Below are 23,299 nucleotides of genomic sequence, written 5' to 3'. Positions count from 1 at the left end.
TTGTGGGCAGTGGCGATTTTAGACCATTTTCAGGGTTGTACAAGCACCACTAAATTTGATCTCAGCACCCCTTAATATAAATAAATGATTATTGTATTTTTTTTTCCTAAAGATTATTTTATACGACTGTAATTATTTTGCGAGCCTGTCTGTTAGAGATGGGACAAACTCTTATGCTACAGGATCAAATGGTTTTATTTTAACAGGTTTAATGTACTTATGATAGTTCTGCAATTAATATATAATCTTTCTCTCAGGGTTCATTAACCATCTTAATGTCCTCTCTGTAGAAATCTATGATTGTTTATTCTGAACCATTATTATTATTATACATTATAGTAGACCACTCTACAATGTATTAATATATATTGTTTTAATTTACGTTATCTAGTGAAATTAGTAATGTATCAAGGGGTTTGAACATCTGCAGGGCAGTGTATGTCAAATTCTCATTAGGAGCTGAGCCCCTCTAAAGGTCTGATCCTAGAATCATCCCTGGTTGTGGGATTGCCTTGCAGTTCGCAAAATCGCTGGTTCCTCTTTTTGAACTAGCAACTGCATGAGAGTTTGAGAGAGAGGTTGAGAGTGAGTTTTCTAGTTCAGTGAGGCGAAAGTAGCCTCTCTAGCGGGATTGTCATTGCCCGTGCGTGTCTGCAGTTAAAACGTTACTTTCTTATAATTCACTTTTTATTACTTTTTAACAGTGCAACAAAAAGACCAACATGAGAATGAACAAAGGCTGGGAAAAAAAGAAGAAAAAGGGGGAAACGAAGCATTGATACGTATTTTAAGATCCCCCTCGTCTCCCTCACTCTCACAGTCACCACTTCAAATCATTTTGTCATCATTTTGACATTTGTCAAAATTAAAAAATGACCTATCAATTACAAGAAAATCCATTGACAGCGCTTCTCCAATCAACCATTCAGTATGACATTATCACATTTATATAGGGACCCCATATTTTCATAAATAATTCCTCCCTGTTGTTCAGCCTTAAAATCAAAAACGTTACTGTCTGATTGGTAGGTTAGCCTATAGCCTAGTTAAGACTTCTCTGTCTGCGTTTTTTGTTTGTTTTTGTTTTGATTAATAGTTAGAATGAAATGCTCCACTCTGAACATAAGTCAAGTAGGCTATGCACGAATAATAACTCAAAAATTGAAAGCAGGACTTTAACTTCTACTGTGCAGTATATATATATATATATAGTTTTCCTATTAAGAGTTAAGAGTTTTACTTTGGGAAGAAAAGTGTTTTGTACTTCTGCCACTGTCAATACTAACATTCACAGAGAGGATGACAAGTGTAAAAACAGCGTTTGCGTCGGATCCCAAATCACTTGGTCTACATCTGCCCAGAGTGTGACAGACTTTTTAAAGTGTAGACTCATTAATGCCTAAAATAGTCAACGATATCAAGGGCACGTTTAGAAACAGCAAAACAGCAATATAAGAAGAATATTGGAGCAAGTGTTTAATTTTACTCTTATCTTTAGTTATTCGGATACCAACACACTGCCATCTGAGAGGAGTTGTCACTTCGCACCTCAGCGCTGGGAAACACCTTCTGCTCGGTGTTTGCAACTTCTATCAACTTAAATAACTTCATCACAAAAGCAAAGAAGATTGTCTCCATTTACTCACCTTGTTGTGGCTGACAGATAATTTGAGAGAGATCATCTACTCCAGCCTCAAAGAAGTGCAGGGAGTGACTGAGCTGATTACAAAGCGCTGTGCTTTGAGTCCCTCAGCGCTGAGCCTTCTGCCACTGCTGATGATGCTGGCCCAACCACACTTGTTTTGTTTTTTTCTGTTCCTGTTTACCACACACTGTGTGTGTGTGTGTGTGCGTGTTTGTACATGTGTTTTTGTCATTTCCTTCCTTTTTCTTTACTTTTCCTTATAAGGAAAATTTTTTGTGACACACACCCCTCCTCTAGAATAGAATAGAATAGTCTTTATTGTCATTGTACAGGACAATGAAATTGTGTTGGAGCAGTCCTCCAGCTGCCTTGTACATATAATGAATATAAAAATATAAAAGACAACAATAATTAAAACGTGTGAAACATTACAAAGAGAGCTCCGAGCCGCTGCGACTGTGCGCGCCTCTATCAATACAGATCTCTCTTATCCCCACTCCATAATTTCCCATTATAAAGGACTCTTCTCACCCTGGACACTCTCTGTTTGAACTGTTGCCATCAGGCAGACGTTTCAGATCAGTCAAAACAAGGACAAACAGATTCAAACACAGTTTTTATCCTACAGCTATCACTACACTCAATGCTGCAAATTAATACTGTTTACAACTGACTGTGCAATAGAGCCGTGCAATGACCAAATGTATATGTTTTTATATATAGTATTTATTTAACTTTTATTGTCTTGTTTTATTTAATTTATTTTATGAATGATGCACTGACTGGTTAAATGTCGTTGTACTGGTGACAATGACAATAAAGATCTATCTATCTATCTATCTATCTATCTATCTATCTATCTATCTATCTATCTATCTATCTATCTATCTATCTATCTATCTATCTATCTATCTATCTATCTATCTATCTATCTATCTATCTATCTATCTATCTATCTATCTATCTATCTATCTATCAGCAGGTCAGTCACAGTGAGCCATTTACAATATCTTTGCATCTTGTCATGATCACATAACACTTGTTTAATCAGCTACCATCTCTCCCATGCTCTTTTTAGTTTCTCAGATCAATACAGCCCAGCTCCAGCATTATCAGCAGCCTTCAGCAGAGAGAGAGAGAGAGAGAGAGAGAGAGAGAGAGAGAGAGAGAGAGAGAGAGAGAGAGAGAGAGAGAGAGAGAGAGAGAGAGAGAGAGAGAGAGTATGGGCCTGGTGAAGCATGATGGTGGCAGCAGTTTTGCAAAGAATAATGGAGAAAAATTGCAGTGTCCAGATGTGCGAGCCTGACTGAGACTTATCCACACAGATTCAGTGTTGTGACCAAAGGTGCATTTACTAAATACTGACTTGAAAGGGGGTGAATATTTATGCGATTACTTATTTTACATTATATATTTTTAATTGACATTAATTTGTAGAAATCTGTTTTCACTTTGACATTAAAGATGGTAAGGGTAAATTCCTTTTTTTAAAAGGACGAATTATATTGACCATGATTCAATTTATAAAAGCAATAAAAGGGGAAAACATCCAAGGGGGTGAATACTTTAAAGGCACTACAGTATATGACCGCACCTCTATCAACTTAACTTCATCACAAAACTCATGAGCATGTTAATTTAATATTTCCTGGGCCTGATTTACTAAAGGTTTGCATGTGTAAACTTGAAATCACCTGCAAAGAAATGCGGCGCACTGAAGGTTGCATCTTTCAAATATGCAAGATAATATGTATGGAAAGCCCAAAGTGCCATTAAACGCCACTATTTCAACACAATTTATCATAAGATGCTGTTTTTACGCCTGTTTTTTATTAAAACGCCTGCTTCTAACTAGTTGTTTTAACCATTACTGGCACCCTGTGGTTGAAATGTGTAACACCATCTGATCATCACAGCAGTAGGTAGAATTTAGATATGGCTGAACTTAATAAATTACTTTAAATATAGTGCTAGTGATTTTTGGTGAACATGGGAGTAATTATCAAGAGCAGTATCCCCATCGAGGAGCTTTTGCCGAGTAGACTGCCACAAAAAAAAACAGCGTTTTAATTAAAAACTGGCATAAAATACGGCATTTTATGATACACCTTGTTGAAATAGTGGCGTTTAATGGCACTTTGGACTTTCCATAGAGAACTTTTTTTCCCACCTGTGTTAACATTTTTGAAATAAAATATTTTCGGTTTTAGGGTTAAGTTTGTCACAAATACTCTCCCAAATTTCGGGTTTTCTGGTAATAGTTTTTCTTCACTTCACTTCACTTCACTGTGCTTGTGGGCTTTCTGCTTGTCCAAACTCTCCATTAAGACACACAAATCCTAATTTTCTGCACCTGTTTTGATTTGTGCAGTTATTCTTAGTATATCACATGTAAAACGCACGCTAAACAAACATGCAATCTGTTGCACTGCACATGCAATTTAGTACCCTTTATTTGGCATCTTAGTAAAAACAGGCCTGTAGATAGTTGTACTGTTACACTATTTGGTTTTTTTTGTGTTAAATGTAAATATTCAGCTCTTCTGTTTTTACATGGGTTCATGATAAAAGCAATTATTACCATAAAATATTGAATATTTTTCTTTTCCTTTTCAAACTTTCTTCAAAAGGATTTTCCATTTTTTTAAACAAATATCACAATAGCATAGCACAGTACACAGCCATATTGTCAATTTGTAATGTCAGTGTTGCATCCTTTCTACAATGCACATAGTGGCAGCTCATAAGAGTCATAAAAGCACAGTAAAAAAAAAAAGGTTAAACCACACAACTTTTTTTGTGTCCAGTTGTTAAACTTTTGAAATGAAATATATTTGTGTATATTTTTTAGAGGAATTCTTAATGAGGGAGAAGAAATAGCATTTTAAGGATTTTATCACTTACAGATTATTGTTCCAAGCAGAGAATTGTTTATGTCTTAATACATTTTTCTGGGACTTAATGATGAAACAATCGGAAAAGTGAACTACAGATAAATTAATAAAATTTTAAAAAATCCAAATAAGTTGCAGCCCCACATTTACATAGACTATTTATAGCTGCTGCATATTTATCAAATAATAACTTTTCAACCACATTTCATAAAATGTTTACTTCTGTGTTCTAGCAAAGATTTAGAAAGAAAGAAAAAAACAAAAATAAACTTACAAACAAAGCAAATCATCATAATCATGGACAACAATGAGAGTATGCTGTTCTGTCCTCTCTTAATAAAGTTTTCTCCTTCAAAAGCCATTTCGGGTCACCATGGTCTGGGTCAGAGGAGACCCTCTCCTTTCCTCCTTATGTAGTCTATTAAACACCATTAAGAAACAAATTTAAATGACAAACTGTGGCATAAAGTAATAGTAGTGTATTACGAGAGTGTGTTTTAACAAAGATCATGTTACTGTTCAGTGACAGACTAACTTCACAATATAGGTCAAATGTTAAGAGTCAAGAAGAAATCTGAACTCTTCTTAACATTTAAAGACTCTTAAAACGATTAATAAAAACAGACAAAATACCTGTAAATGTATTAATTATGTATTAATATTTTACCTTAGTTTTGTAACATGTTACTAAACAATGCGACATGCATTGTGTAAAATGCAGCTTGTGTAAGATTTCTAAATTAGGTCAAGTCAGCTACAATATACAGACTAACTACTTCCGGTTTCAGAATAAAGAGCGGAAGATTTGTTACCATGAGCGAAGGGAACATTTTATGATGTGATTTATTCAATAGAACACATATCATTTTCAAAAAATGAAACTTCTTCAGAACTTCTGACTGTGACAGATCTAAGATCTGCATATTAATTGTATATGATATTATATTATTGCACAGTCGTGTAATTAGAAAGTGCAGTTGGGAAATTGTCCATCTTTAACATGTCTAGAGAGGAGCTTTAAGTAAAGGATCTGAGTATTTCTTCCACAACTGACTTTTGATATAGGCTAGGTGTGAACCAGGGTTATTATAGTTAACGCAAACTAAGACTAAAACTAAAACTAGCAGTGAAAAAATAATTTTGTTAACTAAAATAAAAATATAAACAACAGTTTTTAAAAAATGAAGACTAAATAAAAACTACAATGCAAAACAAACTAAAATTAAATAATTGCATATAAAATCATATTTGTTTTCGTTGTCGCAGACCCTTTTAAAGTTTTGCTTTTGATTTAGCTCCAGGTGGTAAGTACTGAGCTCTGCTGTAGGTTGAGCATCATTAATGCTTAAAGAATGAAAATATTAAAATGACTTTGCACAATATGGTACCTAAACAATGACTTGGTAACCCGCCAAAAACAATTTTCCACCATCATGGACAAGAAAGTTTTATTCTATTCTATTATTAATCACTTATTAAACTAACTAAAACTAAACAAAATAAAAAACAAACTGCAAAACAAAATAAAAACAAAAACTAATGACAATTCAAAACTATAATAATATTTTTTTATAATGACATTTATGACCGGATGTCTGATGTAAAAACGCGCAGGCTCAGGGGGCGTCTTATTTTGAAGGTCGATGCTGGAAACACTCAGTGCGTGTCTCTTGACGTCGCTGCCTCCGTTCAGACATCTGCAGAGAAGATGGCGGCGCTACGAGTCGCGGTGCTTTCGGGGAGTGGGAGAGCTCTCCTAAAGGCGTCAAAAACCATCAAGACCCCCAAGGTAGGTTGACAGATAAACTAATGTGTTTTTTATCTCATACAATCTGAATTTGTGGCAGTAGTTTAATTAGAAAAGCGCTGCGGCGGGATGTCCTGTCACCGAGCTAGCCGAAGCAGGGTGAGACAAGGTCACTCGTACTCACACACATTTATAGGATGTCTCAGACGACTGTGGCTTTATCTCTTTATTTATACAATCAATATTAAAGTGTCGGTGTCCAAATGTCGCCAATACCTCCTTTTAAATAAACGCTACTCATCCTTAAAACTTGGTAGCCATCGTTACACGTAGCAAGCTAACCGGTTAGCTCGCCCATGATGTCGCTTCAGGTGGACGGTGTTAGTTTTAAAATCATCCTCTATCTCTTCTAACAGTGCAGGGATATATATATAAATTAAAAGATGTGTGCTCGTAGTGTGTGCACATGTTTATAGTCTCACGTAAGTCAATTTGTGTTAATATTGGCTCAGTAGTTGACCTAAGCCGCATGCTAACCAGCTAGCATTTCAAGGACTGAAAGGACTTCCGTTGTTACGGTTTATCTGGTGACCGTGTTATCTGGTGTCCTCTCCTAAAAAGAAAAGCCTGTTATATTATAGTTTAATCATTTAAAAAAATACATACTCATCTGTGTTTAATATCTAAAGTTTAATTGTGTTCAGCAGACTCTCTCGTAAATGTAAGAAAAGTCACCAGATAACACGGTCACCAGTTAAACCGTAACACCAGTGGAGAAGAGCCTGATAAGATACTCGGATGCTTCAGTGACAGTATAAATGCAGCTGGGTAAGAAATACTGTATTATTAGTAAAAGTCTTGCATGAAAAATCATACTGAAGTAAAAGTACTTAAGTATCAATAGCAAAATGTAGATAAAGTACTAGTTTTGTCCCTCTGACTGACACATTAATGTATATTTTTAAGGTATTAAACCAAAAGCAGCATCTGAGAAGCTGAGTAGAGTAAATATACTGGCTTGGAAAATGTCTTAAACGTCTAATAAGATACTCAGATGCTTCAGTAATATTATAAATTCAGCTGTGTAAAAATACTTACTAGTAAAAGTTCTGAATGAAAAATCCTGCTGAAGTAAATAAGTATTAAAGTAAAATTACTGATTTTATTCCTCTGACTGATATATTAATATATACATGACATCATTAAGTTATTAAAGCTTAAACATCAGTGTGGAAGCAGCATGTTACTGTTTTATCTACTTTTCTTTCTGTTAAATTTTTACATCTGAGAAGCTGAGTAAAGTAAATGTATTGACATTGAAAATGTCTTAAACATCTAATAAGATACTCAAGATGCTTCAGTTATAGTAGAAATACAGCTATGTTAAAACTACTTAATTATTAGTAAAAGTGCTGAATGAAAAATCCTACTTTAGTAAATAAGCAGCAGTAGCAAAATGTAGATAAAGTGTTAAAGTAAAAGTACTAATTTTGATTGACTGACTGATATATTAATACACATGACATCATTAAGTTATTAAAACTAAAACATCACTATGGAAACGGCGTGTTAATGTTGTAGCTGCTCTTCTTTCTTTTAAAACTTTACATTTGAGAAGCTGATAAGAACAAATGTCTTTAGTCAAAATTTAGTTTTCTGTTGATGGACTATTGATTACTTGAATAATCGTGTTGCTTCAGCTCTGCTTGTCACAGTAGCTGCTGATCCACTGATATGTTTCTTATTTCTTTTTCAATATTGCTTTTAATTATAATTTATTTAAACACATTTTGCCTTTAGTTGATGGATCACAGTTGAGGTGAGAACAGGAGAGAAAAACATTGTATGACATGAATAATATGGCCAAATATGTATAAAAATGTTCATATATATATCAATAAATGTCACATCATTCAAGTTTAAAGACTGTTTTTTGCTCCTAAGTGAAACTTAGCGGATCTAAACTATTGTTTAAGGTCAGAGCATGACAAACACACACTAAACAGCAGAACATACACACATCTCAGGTAGAATATTCACAACAATTATAACAACAATCTTTTTCCAACGAAAACGCATAAAAGTAAAATGAAATAAAAAATCCTTTTTCCTCAACAAAATAATTATCTTAACGGAAGAATTTAGCTCACACATGTAAAACGACTCAGATTAGAAAGTTAGATACACGTAAGCAGATATTTAGCTGTATTCTTTATTACAGCAGATAATTACTTGATATATATTTAAACTAACACTCTCCTGCTTTTAGAAACTCTCTAATCTAACAGTTTACATGACATTCATATCTGCTGGTTACTTCACTTAATGGCTTATCTCTTTCTCATGCTCCCTCCTGCTTTGTGTGTTTTATGTTTAATCATTCCTCTGCTTCCTTCAGTGATGTAGTACATATAATGAGTGTAGTTTATCTGTCATGATGACTCTCAGACTCTGTTTAATATATCAAACATATATAATTCTTCAATTAAGGGAAATGATATTGATATAATTACTATTATTTTACCACGTAGCCGTAGACATGTAACAGAGGTCCCTGCCCAAACTGTGTGGAGGCTGAATTGTTATTAGGCTGCAGATTGAGGCTCGTGTAGCTGTGCAGCTATGCTGTCATGTGACGCCTGCTGCCTGGTTACAAAAGCATCAGCGAAGGACGGTTTCATAAGGAACACCGGACAGAGCAAACTATAAATAAGGACATCAAGATGAACTGACCTGTACAAACAGGATCCATTACTGTGATATTAAGACATCCTGAGGTGAAGTTTAGGTTTAATGAAATGTGAAGCTGCTGAACATCATTTTTAACATCTTTACCTTTTAGCTTGGTAAGCCATTTTTTAAAGCATAATTTAGAAGTTTATATACATACCAATCCAAATTTAAGATGTTTTATTAAACACTATAATCCTTTAAGGTTAGAGCTGCTGCATCTAAAGCTTATTTTCAATTTATCTGTATGTTATTTTCTCAATTAATTGCTTGGTTCAGAAAGTTTTTTAAAAAAAAGTTAAAAATGCCCAATAGAGTGTCATCAAGTCCAGGTCGATGTCCTCACGTTGACTAACATGTTCAGACTTAAATATATTCAATTTACTCTCATAGAAGACCGAAAAAACAGTAAATGTTCACATTTGAGATGCAAGAATCAGTGAATATTTGTCATTTCTGCTTTAAAAACTTCAATTTTTTGCATAATTATTGTTATGAGCTAATAATTTTCAGCTCTAAACACAATATTATAACACATAATATTATTATATTATGATCACCTGTTTCTTATAATACTGGGATGCTTTTCAGTAAATAACTAATGTGCTCCTGTGTATCTGCAGGCCAACATGTCCTTCGCCAGCCTGCCGAGGAGCCAGAAGGTTGCCCTCTCGACGCTAGGCGTGGTGACGGCTGGCGGGGCCGGGATCGCTCTGATGCTGCACCAGTCAGTCAAGGCCTCTGAACTGGAGCTCCACCCCCCTAATTATCCCTGGAGCCACGCTGGACCTCTGTCGTCTCTGGACCACGCCAGGTGAGATGAACGGAGACACACACACACACACACACACACACACACACACACACACACACACACACACACACACACACTAGACCATGAGGTTTTCAGCAGTCAGTATTCACTCTATCAGTAAGGACATATTTTGATAAGAGTTAATGACATCAGGCCAACTAGTCAAGTGATTTAGAGGCATATTATTTAACTGTAATGTCTTTTTGGAAGTGTATAATTGACAATGCATTACTCTTATTTGATCATTGTATAAATTCAGTTGATCTATTGTCTAATATTTTGATTTTAAAGTCACCAGACGGGCATCTTCAGTCTCACATGTTGTAGAAAATCACATTTAGAAGATAACAGAAGTCACATTTTTTAATCCTAAGTATTTCTCTCTCTCTCTCTCTCTCTCTCTCTCTTTGCCCATGCAGTGTTCGTCGTGGCTACCAGGTGTATAAACAGGTGTGCTCAGCCTGCCACAGTATGGAGTACATGGCCTTCAGAAATCTGGTGGGAGTGTCGCACACAGAGGACGAGGTTACGGTTCTCGCTGAGGAGGTGAGGCTTAGTCTTAGTGCTCTTGAGCAAGTCACCAAACCCCTAATTGCTACATATGTGTAAAATATAAAACTCTTTGAGTTTGGTTTTCTACTTTTTGAATTATGGGAATCAAATTATTACACTCCAGGTTTTTATAGCTAATTAATTGATGTTTTTAGAGATTTTAATTGTTTTACGTTCCTTAAAACAATTAACAGACCTGTAACCAAGAGTTATGAATATATTAGTAACAGCAGTGTTCATTCATCAGCAGCTTTTAATTACAAAATGCTTATTTCTATTTTTTAACTGTCCATTCATTCAGAGTAACAACAGAAATTGTGTGTTCAGTAAAAATGAGATGGTATTAAAAAGAATCATGTAATTGCAGCCGTTTATATTTTTAGTTATTTTTTGTCACATTTATCTTGTGTTACGTCTTGTGTTCAGATTGAGGTGGTCGACGGTCCCGATGACACCGGTGAAATGTTCACCCGTCCAGGTAAGCTGTCCGACTACTTCCCAAAGCCCTACGCCAACCCCGAAGCAGCCCGAGTCGCCAACAACGGAGCCCTGCCTCCAGATCTCAGCTACATCGTCAACGCTAGGTAACACCCCCCGAAAATCTGAACACCTGCTTAGTTTAATCTGGAAGTCTGGAATCTGTCCATCTTTGATTTTTACCTGATGGTCCATCTGTTCCCTTCAGACATGGAGGAGAGGACTACGTGTTCAGCCTGCTGACAGGTTACTGCGAACCTCCAGCTGGAGTGGAGGTGAGAGAGGGCCTCTACTACAACCCTTACTTCCCTGGACAGGCCATCGGCATGGCCCCGCCCATCTACAACGAGGTGCTGGAGTTTGATGACGGTAAGTAAAGACGCAGCGTGTTTTAATCTGCTGTGAGCCTGTTTTACTGCTAATCCTGCTAATGAGCAGAAAGGGAAAAAATAACCTGTGTAGGGAGCGCTTAAAGTGTCCCATCGTACTTTTCCTTTTTTTTATTTGATATATTGATTTTAACACAAGAAACAAACAAAACAGCAGAGTATAAAAAGCCAAAACAAATCCTTCCTCCCAACATAAATGATCCCCACAGCATGCAGATAATGTGCTGTGGCCTCTAATATAGAAGGGATTTGCAATATTGTGTGAAATAATACAAACCTGAAACTTAAGTACACTAAAAGAAGGAAGACCAACATGTGATTGTAAAATGGTAAATGGCCTGTACTTATATAGCGCCTTTCTAGTCTTTTCGACCACTCAAAGCGCTTTACAATACATTTCATTCACCCCATTCACACACATTCATACACTGATGGCAGGAGCTACCACGCAAGGTGTCAACCTGCACATCAGGGGAAGCTAATCATTCATACACATTCATACACCGTTGGCACAGCAACGGGAGCAATTTGGGGTTAAGTGTCTTGCCCAAGGACACATCGACATGTGGACTGGAGGAGCCGGGAATCGAACCGCCAATCTTCCAATTGGTGGACGACCGCTCTACCTCCTGAGCCACAGCCGCCCCCATTGTCTCCATGATGGTATTAAAAGAAAGACACAACATGCTAGTTCTGAAGTTTTAATAACATTTTAATTGCGGCAAAGCTCCAGTATCATAACACAAAGACCTGTGTTTGATGGAAACATGATTTTTAGCGCAGTGAAGTTCACTTTAGTGAAGTGAAGTTTGGATCCAAAGCTTATTGATCACTCCAGCTGTGCCCAGGAGAGAGCATTATGGTTTGTTGTAGTTAAAAAAAAAAAGTATATAAATGGTGCTGATGTTTGCACTGTGTTTGTTGCCATAGGAACCCCTGCCACAATGAGCCAGGTTGCTAAGGATGTTTGTACCTTCCTGAGGTGGGCTGCCGAGCCAGAGCACGACCAACGCAAACGCATGGGACTTAAGGTAAAACAAACACACATACACACATTTTTGCTTTGAAAATGACTATAGCAGTAATTTGATAATCAAAATAGTTGCCAACTAATTTTTCTGGTGATCACCTAGTTAATCATATCGACTAATGGTTGCAGCTCCAGTAGTTAGTTGTGAACTGGGTTTGATGAGCTCATGATGGAGACTTGAAATAGAGCAACATATACGTCCATATAACCTCCAACAGCCTGTAACAGCAATGAAATAGATAGGCTTGTGGGATACTTACATCTGCAAAGGACACACACACATCGGGAATGCAGACTACATTTGCATGTTTCATTCGTGTTTGAGGAGATTTTTAAAGGCATCAGTCCTCGATGACGATACAGGCACATTTTAATAAGTGGAAACAGGCTGTAAACATGACGCTTGCTGTGGGATTCATCTGTTCTCTTTTTTATCTCTCCCTCTCAGCTGCTGATGGGCGCATCCATCTTGATCCCTCTTCTCTACTACTTAAAGAGACACAGGTGGTCTGTGATGAAGAGCAGGAAGATCGCCTACAGGCCTCCTAAGTAAACGAAATCAAACAAACCCCACCCTGGGCTTAAAACTACCAGAGAGGGCTGCGTTCAATCACCCCACAACGCTCTCCTCACAACGATCATATGGACACAGAACAACTGACAAACACACACATGCCTTTTCTAAAGGGGGTAGAGAAATCAGAGTATATATACTATGTTTATTCCTACAGAAAATGCCTTTTTTTAGTTGTTGGCATAGAAGTAGTCATGTGGCAGATTTTCCTTTTATTTGGAAAATTATGGTGCAAGTTTGTGTTTTTAGAGAGTTGTGGCGTTCTTGAATGCAACCCCTTCACAAAGTTATGTTTGTTTTATCTGCAACAAGTCATCGTTGGAAACAGTTCACGTCATGGCATCTCGTGTCAGACACTTTGTCACAGTTGACTGAAAAGTTAATTGATCGTCCATCTTTGTAAAATATTCAATAAACCACATGAGCGCAGAGAAATGGTTGCTGCAACTTTGGAACATCCTGGATATATTAAATCTATAATCCCTCCCTATCGTCTCCAGAAAGCCACTGCCCGGTGGATCAAACGCAACCTCCGAACCTCTGTTTTACTGTACAAAATAAATTATCTTAAAGGAAACTTTTCTGTGTGGTTTGTTTTGTGTTGAGCAGCAACATTTCTGACACTGCCTGTGTTCCTCATCATTTGTCTGACTCGTAGAATCTGCATCTACACTTTGTCGTGTAAATATTTAATAAACTGGTGAACTAAACCAACGTTGTTATATGGGGTTTTAATTTTTTGACAATCCTATGAATGATGTGGGAAATGGATCTATCTCTTTCTGCCTGAATTTTACAAAACTAAGCAGGAGAAATGTAGTCAATCAAATCAAGAAACTACTAATTTCATTTACACATCACCAAAAAAACACTTGTAATCTCCACACATGAATTAAAGCGTTAAAATTTGAAGATGTTCATTTACCCTAAATCTTCCCATTAAAGCTGCACCACTTTCATATGTAGCCTGGTTATATTAGATATAGATTTATACATCACAAATAAAACAGGCTGCACCACAACAAGTGTTTCTTCCATGGAGATTGTTGCTTAATATTTACTGTAGCAAGTTCAGTTTAGCCTGGATCTCTCATCCTGGACTTCTACTATCACAAAGATAATGGTCAAAAGGCCCGGTTAACTCTGACTGACAAACCAGATAGATGTAACGAGAATCCTGATGCCTCTTTAATACGATCCAACAAGACATTAGGTTATAGCTCATTATTTGTTTTCATGCTAAAAGTAAAATGTTTGGTGCATATTCATAGTGCAGGTCATTAAATATTAAAAAGGTTTATTTTTCCTCAAATATGTGTATTATAATATAAATAAATGAGAAAACCCTCCCTTTTGAGACACATTTAATGTCTTGTGCGTTTCTTGTGCTGCTGTAGACTAGGTTGCACAGCGTTGGACCCTCCAGCAGGGGGCACTGTTGGACTCTTCAGACATTTAAACAATTAATTTATTAATGGAGAAAATAATCAGGATATTAATCAATAATGAAAACAAGCCTTAGCTGCAGCACTAAACTTTGCATTAACCTGCTCACAGAGACTTTTTTTTATGATCATGCAACACAGTAAGACAGGACATATTTACCTTACATTTACCCAGAACCACAGTTTATCTCCAGCGGTATTGTAAGAGCTTTTGCTACCTAAACCTAACCACAGGCAGGCCTCAGTATGCAATCCCTGATCTTAAAGTCTCAAAAGGTTTTGTTTTGCAGATGACACAATCAGGACCTGCCACTTACTGCATGTACTGAACAGTAAGAGGTGTGGTACACTGCCCTATTTAACTATTGTCTCACATTTTCCAGCCTTAGCCTGTGTTTATCTCAAAGAAACTGTTGTCTATGTTTCCAGGCAATGAGTCAAGCCTTTGGTGTTTATTTAGAAGTAAAATAACCAGTATTAACAAATGATGATGCATTTTCTGTTGACAGTGAAGGTGATTTCTGTTATTTTCTTATGACTATAAGAGGATTAGACTGAGGTTACTCTTATATTATTACCATACTACACACTGTATTACCCCCTTTTTCATTTTCCAAATTAAATGTACAAACAAATAATCATTGAGAGAAGTTAACCCTGACATAACCTGATTATTGTCATGTGACCTTGTTATTATTGTGATATTATTAAGATCTTTTGGCCCATTATGAAGATGTTTTTTCTCATTATTACACTCTTGTTCGATGACACAAAAAATGTTAAATTATCATGACAGACCAAGATATTATCAGGTCACTACCTTTGTAATTACCATGGTATTTATTTCCCAGTTTTACTCTGTGGTTACAAAGATATTTACCACAGAATATGTGTCATTTTGATAATCTGTATTATATATTAAAGTCCTGTTGGTTTATTCAGTAAACAGAATATAAACCCAGTGGACAAAGGTAAATAATTTGTGTTATTCCCTTCATCTGATACTCCTGTAAAATTCAGAGTATATATCAACTGTTAAGGGCATTTGTGACGTGGCTTTTCAGGGCTGACTGCATTTTCAGTTGAATGGATCAAACAGCTGCTTACATAGAAACGTGTAAAGACATGCCAGTAAAATTATGTCCCAGAATAAAATAAATCAGGGAGACTAAAGCTCATCAAAATAAGTGACAGTCGTCTAGGCAGGAAAACAACACAACCAACATTTGGTCTTTGTGACAACATGTCTGAAAATATACTCAGTGAATATGAACACATTTCTCTCTTCAATTCTTTATTTACAATTGTGCAAAGTAGCCAAAAAATCTATTGATAGAAAATCCAAATGGTTAAAATTCGACATGCCAACATACTTCCATATGTAATGGTTTAATATTTTGTTCATTTAACCAGATTTTCTTATTCAGAGTGATCGACAATGAGAGCAACAGCACAGAAGGGATCAGTTCTTACATTTACAGGACATGCAGCTTATACCAAATCTATAGTACTACACACTAAATACATACTTAAAACAGGAAAGCATTGTGAAACAGCTCCAGAATCATGTTATAAAACAAAAATAGGTATTAAATCTTAGGGGAAAAAACAGGTATATATCTGCTTATTAAGTTTAGTTGGCAGTGACAACCTAATGTCACAGTCTGAATGACATCGAACATCACACACTGTATCATATCCCATTGTTTTGTTCACTACTGTATAGAATTAGTATTTACTATGAATTTGGGACTCATTTTTAAGCATAAATTAGAATATTGTATTTCACTGATAAAATCGTCATATTCTCATTCGCTGACTAAGCTGTTCTGTGGTTACTGAGATCTTCGCTGGTAATATCTGAAGTGGAAATTCTTTGTTTGTGTAAATGTACGGAAACAGTGTGTTGGTGAACGCGTGTGTGAAAGTGTGTATGTGTGTGTTAGTATCAAGATCAGAAAATGACAGTTTTCCTCTGTTGTAGTCCAGATGGACACTAATCCTCTGCAGCTTCTTCATTGAAAGAACAGTGTGAGGATGTACTGGGGAAAATGCTTTGTGTTTACCCTCATATAACCCTATTCTCCATAATTTGGCCAGTAAGCCTAGGCTCTCCTTCCTCTCGACAGAATCTGCAACTACACCCACGCACCAGCCAGAGCTGTCTCCAACCTCAACATCCCAGCTGTGAGTTCCTGAGTTAAAACCTTCAGAGCCCAAGACAAAGCTGAATTTGTCAAACCTCTCTGGATTTTCAGAAAGCATCTGTCTATCTCCACGTCTCACACTGGTCAGATCTTCAGACAGGATGAGTTCTGGATGAGCAGTGTTTGGATCCAGAATCACAGGAGTGTAGGAGACCACCTCCTTCATCTTGTTCCAGATGTTGTAGGTCAGGTTGCCCAGATGTTTGGCCACATCTATCAGAGCTCCTGAGACCAGCTCTGGATCATCCAGCAGGGGGCACTGCTGGACTCTTTTCATTGTAGCCTTGTAGTTCTGCAGGAATGAGATGTCTTCAGCTCTCAGCTCCTCCTCTGTGACTCTGATTGTGTCTGAAAGAGCTGCTATCTCTCTGCTCAGACCCTCAATTTTGTCCTCCATCATTTGACTCTTCTGCTCCTCTTCCTCCCTCAGAGCAGAGATCCTGGCCTCCTCTTCCTCTTGTAGAAACTGGTGAAGCTTCTTAAACTGCTCCTTAATCTGCCTCTCTGTGTCTCTGACCTGGACCATAATATGTTTTGCTGTTTGATCACAGTTTCTTTTAACTATTTTAAAGACTTTCAGTTTCTCCTGTAAGGGCTTCAGGGATTCATGTAGCTCCTCTTTGTGATCCTGTTCAGCTTCATCGATGGGTCTGAATCTGTGGTTGTTGTGTGTTTTTGAATCTCTGCAGATGAGACACACTGGCTGCTGATGGTCCAGACAGAAGAGTTTGAGTTTCTCAGAGTGCAGACTGCAGAGATCCTCAAACCCTGCTGAAACTCTCTGATGTTTCTTCTGTGAGAAGGAATCACACAGGTTCTTCAGTGGCAAACAAACAGGTGGTTCTTCTTTAGACGATGTTCTCTTACAAAGCGGACAGTCCTGCATTTCTCTACCCCTCCACCATGTCTTCAGACAGTCTTTGCAGAAACAGTGACTGCATGTCAGGACAACAGGATATTTAAAGATGTCATGGCAGACAGGACAGAAAAGCTCCTCTTCTGATCTTAAAGACATTGTCTCTACACAAAGATCAACCACTTGTGTCTTTCCTTCTCTTTGTAGATGTTAACAAGAAAATTCCTCTCACTTTCGAGTTGTAGTTTTTTGTAAAACTCACATTCAGCGTGTGGAGTCTCCGCAGGTTGAAGTTTCAGTGTATTTGTATTCCAGTAGTCCGTCAACCAGCGTCGTCAGTGTTTGACAGTTGTATTGACTGTTCCTTCGGTATATATGTGTGTGTTTGTGTGTGTGTGTGTGTGTGTGTCTCATTAGGCAGGAAGAAAAGCAGGTTATGTTTCCTAGTTTGTCTCAGGGGAGTCATGTGATAGGTGGAGTTCCTCTAATAAAACAGGTTGAGTTTCATTCCAACATGCAGTCATAATTACTCCTTTTCTATTGTCGGGTTGTAAAACTAGTCATGTATGTTGCATGGTTCAACAATGGGGCTTTTCCCATTGCCGGGGGCGCGTAAAATACCTCATCAGGCTACTAAATCTAGCAACTCACTTAGTTGACAAGTACTAAAAAATATATATAAATAAATGTTTCAATCATTTTTTTTCTTTATCATATCAGGAACTATGTTCTTGTTCGCATCGAAGGATACTGGCACACATTTTTGGCCAATCAAAGAATTGAGCAGGTTAGTAGTTTGATGCATGAACAAAAACATTCCTCAGTATTATGTGAGCATTGTCAAATAAAGGAATCAGTGGAGTATGCAAATGTTTCACTGGCATAAATACTATTGAGAATGATCTGTCTCTGTTCAGTTTAATTTATTTAAATAAAGATTAAACATGACTCTTAATTTTAGTTTTTGTTCGTATTTGATAACCGATAATAAATAAAACAATTTGTATAGTGGCAAGTAAAAATTGACTTTAGGTTGATAGATTTCTGTCACACTTGTCTGACCAGCCCAACAGGGTAAGTGGAAAAAGTGTATGTTTGTATGTGAATATAAATAGTGATGTGTGGGTGATAGAAGTGAGATTGAAAGTGTATTCAGATAATACTGTCCTACATAAATCCCAAGTACAGCTGTATGTGAAGTTATATTTATCTAATTTTAACCATTATTATAACAGATGAACCTTCCTCATGTGTTTATCAAGTCATTCAGTAACACAGAAAAAGAAGATTAAGAGACTACAGCCATGCCGTATAGATGAGACAGCCAACAGCAGGTGGCGGTAAACACTTGGCATTTGTTTGCCAAGTGTTTCTGAAAGAAGCTGGTTTAGAAATGTGATATAGAAAATGATGGGGATAGAAGGGTCAAAACATGAACAGTATAGGGTTTAAAAGCATCAGGCTATAACAGTTCATGAAAATGAGACCAACATTTCCTTTATTGATTAATTCTTTATTGGTTTTACAAGCAAAGTCATCAAAAAATAAGACTAAAAGTTTACAATCATGCAAACTGCTCTCTGTTGTATTTAGACACCATTAGCAGTACTTAAAGCAAATTTAACCAAACATAATGACAATGCTATCATGCTGATATTTAGGTAGTTTAACATGTATGTAACATGTGTGTCAATGTATTGAACCAATTAGAATTTTGACCAGATGGTGGCACCAAGCAGAGCACCAAAGTTATTTTAATTTATCCGGAGGAGAACAATAATGTCTTAAACTTGACAACTACAATTAACACCAATAATGTGAATTGTAGTTGCTCTAAAGGAAATTACTCCATCCTCTCAGGACCATGATTGTCTGTAAAATATTTTATAGTAATCCTCCCAACAGTTAAAACGAAATATTAATGATTGAAAATAATCATGGCTGGTTACAGATTAGAATTATAATATACTGTACATCATTAGATACATTGTTGTCTCTTAGTGGATTTTCTTATTCAGAGAAACTTAAAATGAGAGCAATCAGAGATTTTAAATAACCAACAGCAGACAAAAAATAATTAAAATGATTTGTTTTTTTTTTTATTAAAATGATTGTACATAACTGAAGCTCTTGTGTTTAAATAAACTCTACAGCTGAGTTGGTTTCTTTAAATATTCGATGCAGTTCAATACCTGTTGGAGTTCAGAGTGAAGTGAAGACAAATAAAGATAAACAGTAAGAAACCAGTATGAAGAAAAACTATTCACCACAGTGTTGCTTTAAAAATGGCTCTAGACCATGGTTAAGAGTGTTTACACTACAGTCTTACATGTAATCTGTGGTTTTTACTAAGAGAAGAGACTTTTAATTCTTGAATCTAGCCTTTTAATGCTGTGCCTTATACTATAGCGCTAAACCTGAGCAGAAGAGCTGTTGTAGGGACAAATCAAGCCACTTCTTTTACTAATGAACGAGTATTTAAATCAAAACACATATGAAGCAAATGGTTACAAAGATAGTACCAACAACTGCCATAAGACACAGAAACATTTCTAGTATACCCAAAGACACCACTACATTGTTGAGTATGTATGGAAAGGACTATGAGTCACTGACTACATGTACCATTTTTAAAATCATAATCTTTTTTAAATTAACATTCCAAAGGCTAACACCAACTGCTCTTTTGTTGTTAGATGCGCTGGTGAAAACTGCTTTGTTGCTACAGAGACCTCCACTGGTAAGATCTTCAGTTGGAATTTTTTGTTTGTGTAAATGTATGGAAACAGTCTCTCAGTGAAAGTGTGTGTGAAGGTGTGTATGTGTTCTTCAGTATCAGGATCAGAGAATGACAGTTTTCCTCGATCGTAGTCCAGATTAACTCTGATCCTCTGCAGCTTCTTCTTCACTGATAGATCAGTGGAGGGACCGAGTGGGGACAGCGCTGTATATTTTTCATTAAAGAATCCCAATCTCCAATATTCATACTTTCCGCTTCCCTTACTATGGACAGACTTTGCTGCCACACCCAGAAACCAGTCTGTACTGTCTCCAACCTCAAAATCCCAGCTGTGAGTCCCTGATTTAAAGCCCTCAGAGCCCAGGACAGAGAGATACTCAACCCTCTCTGGGTTTTCAGGAAGCATCTGTCTCTCTCCACGTCTCATACTGTTCAGATCTTCAGACAGGATGAGTTCTGGATGAGCAGTGTTTGGATCCAGGATCACAGGAGTGTAGGAGACTATCTCCTTCGTCTTGTTCCAGATGTTGAATGTCAGGTTGCCCAGGTGTTTGGCCACATTTATCAGAGCTCCTGAGACCAGCTCTGGATCATCCAGCAGGGGGCGCTGCTGGACTCTTTCCACTGTAGCCTTGTAGTTCTGCAGGAATGAGACGTCTTCAGCTCTCAGTTCCTGTTCTGTGACTCTGATTGTGTCTGAAAGAGCTGCTATCTCTCTGCTTAGACCCTCAATCTTCTCCTTCATTACTTTGCTCTTCTGCTGCTCTTCCTCCCTCAGAGCAGAGATCCTGGCCTTCTCTTCTTTTTGTAGAAACTGGTGAAGCTTCTTAAACTGCTCCTTAATCTGCCTCTCTGTGTCTCTGGCCTGGACCTTAATGTATTCTGCTGTTTGATCACAGTTTCCTTTAACTTCTTCAAAGACTTTCAGCTTCTCCTCTAAGGGCTTCAGGGATTTCTGAAGCTCCTCTTTGTGATCCTGTGCAGCTTCGTTGATGGGTCTGAATTTGTGGTTTTTGTGTGTTTCTGAATGCAGACATACAAGACAGACTGGCTGCTGATGATCCAGACAGAAGATTTTGAGTTTCTCAGAGTGCAAATCACAGAGAAGCTCAGACTCTGCTGTAGATCTCCGATCTCTGTCTTGTAAGAAGGCCTCACACAGGTTCTTTAATGCCAGGTTACGAGGTGGATCACTCATTAAAGGTCTTTCCATACAAATTGGGCACTCCTGTATTTGTTTCTCTCTCCACCAAGTCTGCAAACAGTCTTTACAGAAGCTGTGGCTGCATGTCAGGATAACAGGATTTGTATAAATGTCATGACAGACAGGACAGGAAAGATCCTTCTCTGACTGGGAAGACATTTTCACACCCAACGAAGCTGAAAACAGACCAGACAGAAAGCATAAAACACTTTAGTGTGGCTCCTCATTATCATCTATAAAGTTCCCTGATAGTTAAACTTTGTGTGTTGTTGTTGGTAAAACTTACATTCAGTGTGCAAAGTCACATGAGGTTGAAGTAGCGGTATTGCAGTTTATAGTATTCCAGTGTTCTTCTCCTGTGGCTGTCCTCTCTCTGTAGATGAGTGAATTTGGTCTGAATAAAAATGTACTGTCTGTATTTCAATCTGTGTCTCTTTCGATCTCTCTCTGGTGAATCAGGTTCTGCAAGAGGCGGAGTTTTGTCACACCATTTATGCGAAATTGTGATCAGAGGGAAGTTAGGTTTTTATATGACACGTCTTAATACAAACACACACACACACACACACACACACACACACACACACACAGGGAGCACAGGCTGCGGTCTAAATTGTGAGTATATTTAACTTGAGTTGACAATAGACTATAGTATAGATTATACATAGACTGTTTCATCTATAAATTATCATGTTTTTGATCCATGTTTATATGATATATTGACCATATATTTTGGTAACACTTACATTCAGTCTGCAAAGTAGCAGCAGGTTGAAGTAGCGGTATAGCAATTTATAGTCTTCCAGTTTGTGGTTTATAACTGCGGTATAGAGACTAATTATGAAGGAATAGAAGGGTCAAAATATGAACAGTATAAGGTTTAAACGCACCAAGCTATAACAGCTCATGAGAATGAGACCAACATTTCCTTTATTGATTAATTCTTTATTAGTTTTATAAGCAAAGTCATCAAAAAATAAGACCACAAGTTTACAATCATGCAAACTGCTCTCTGTTGTACTTAGACACCATTAGCAGTGCTTAAAGCAAATTTACTAACATAATGACAATGTTATCATGCTGATATTTAGGTAGTTTAACATGTTCACAATCTTAGTTTAGCATCTTAGCATGGTGACATTTCTTTATTAGTACTAAATACAAAGCACAGCTGAGGTTGATATGGGAATATAATTTGTTGTGTTGGTATTTGGTCCCAAATAAAAAAGTATTGAACCAATTCAATTTTTGACCTGATGGTGGCACCAGAGGATCACCAAAGTTATTTTAATTAATCCTGAGGGGAACAATCATATCTCTAACCAATTTTATGGTAATTGTTGTCAAGATTTAACCTTGACAACTACACTGAAAACAGAAAATGTGAATTGTGGTTGCTCCAAAGGAAATACAGGGCATAATCAGAATCTGAAGATGTCTATAGGCTTCATCCTTGAGGGACGATGAATGTCTGTAAAATATTTATAGTAATCCACCCATCAGTTAAAACTAACTATTAATGATTGAAAATAACCACAGCAGGTTACAGATTAGAATTATAATATACAGTACATCATTAGATACATTGTTGTCATTTAGTGGATTTTCTTAATTTAGAGAAACTTAAAATGAGAGCAATCAGAGAAGCTCAGTTCTTAAATCAGCAGCAGGAAACAGAAAATGAACTCTACCGCTGAGTTGGTTAGATGCAGTCCAAATCCTGCTGCAGGTCAGAGTGAAGTGAAGATTAGTAAAGACAGTAATCGTACTACAGTAGTGAGCAACCAATGTAAAGGGAGATCATTTAGCACAGTGTAGCTTTAGAATTGGCATTGCACCAAAACTATGTTGTTTCAAGTGAAAATACTCAAATAGTTCAGAGTTTTTACAATACACTGATGTCAGATATTGTCATGTGACTTAAGTAAACGGTTATTTAGTTAAAGTGCCGAATTTAAGCCTGTGATTTGCACCATTGTCTGTTTTGCAGAGCAA

The 23,299-nt window shown here is 37.0% G+C and overlaps 3 protein-coding genes across 3 annotated transcripts; 1 reads left to right on the top strand and 2 right to left on the bottom strand.

Moving 5' to 3' along the window:
• The first annotated feature begins 6,214 nt into the window (after nucleotides 1-6,214).
• LOC133978091 (cytochrome c1, heme protein, mitochondrial) lies at nucleotides 6,215-13,429 on the top strand. Its single transcript, XM_062416439.1, has 7 exons — nucleotides 6,215-6,328; nucleotides 9,640-9,830; nucleotides 10,250-10,376; nucleotides 10,809-10,966; nucleotides 11,068-11,228; nucleotides 12,179-12,279; nucleotides 12,727-13,429. The coding sequence occupies exons 1-7, from the start codon at nucleotides 6,248-6,250 to the stop codon at nucleotides 12,829-12,831; spliced, it is 924 nt and encodes a 307-aa protein (XP_062272423.1). The 5' UTR covers nucleotides 6,215-6,247; the 3' UTR covers nucleotides 12,832-13,429.
• Nucleotides 13,430-16,097: 2,668 nt separating this feature from the next.
• LOC133976349 (E3 ubiquitin-protein ligase TRIM39-like) lies at nucleotides 16,098-17,519 on the bottom strand. The gene has a single exon (XM_062414549.1). The coding sequence runs from the start codon at nucleotides 17,517-17,519 to the stop codon at nucleotides 16,098-16,100; it is 1,422 nt and encodes a 473-aa protein (XP_062270533.1).
• A 2,489-nt stretch (nucleotides 17,520-20,008) lies between these two features.
• LOC133976340 (E3 ubiquitin-protein ligase TRIM39-like) lies at nucleotides 20,009-21,463 on the bottom strand. The gene has a single exon (XM_062414537.1). The coding sequence runs from the start codon at nucleotides 21,461-21,463 to the stop codon at nucleotides 20,009-20,011; it is 1,455 nt and encodes a 484-aa protein (XP_062270521.1).
• Nucleotides 21,464-23,299: the final 1,836 nt, after the last annotated feature.

The sequence above is a fragment of the Scomber scombrus genome, chromosome 3 (assembly GCF_963691925.1).
Source record: "Scomber scombrus chromosome 3, fScoSco1.1, whole genome shotgun sequence".
Taxonomy (NCBI): domain Eukaryota; kingdom Metazoa; phylum Chordata; class Actinopteri; order Scombriformes; family Scombridae; genus Scomber; species Scomber scombrus.
The sequence above is the reverse complement of the archived record's forward strand: the minus strand, read 5'-3'. Positions and strand labels throughout refer to the sequence as shown.

Excerpts from the sequence above, each read along its gene's own strand:
- LOC133978091 (XM_062416439.1), top strand. The coding sequence starts at position 6,248 with ATGGCGGCGCTACGAGTCGCGGTGCTTTCGGGGAGTGGGAGAGCTCTC. Across the intron at positions 10,377-10,808 it reads TTACGGTTCTCGCTGAGGAG|ATTGAGGTGGTCGACGGTCC; the intron begins GTGAGGCTTAGT and ends TCTTGTGTTCAG. Across the intron at positions 12,280-12,726 it reads GCAAACGCATGGGACTTAAG|CTGCTGATGGGCGCATCCAT; the intron begins GTAAAACAAACA and ends TCTCCCTCTCAG.
- LOC133976340 (XM_062414537.1), bottom strand. The coding sequence starts at position 21,463 with ATGTCTTCCCAGTCAGAGAAGGATCTTTCCTGTCCTGTCTGTCATGAC.
- LOC133976349 (XM_062414549.1), bottom strand. The coding sequence starts at position 17,519 with ATGTCTTTAAGATCAGAAGAGGAGCTTTTCTGTCCTGTCTGCCATGAC.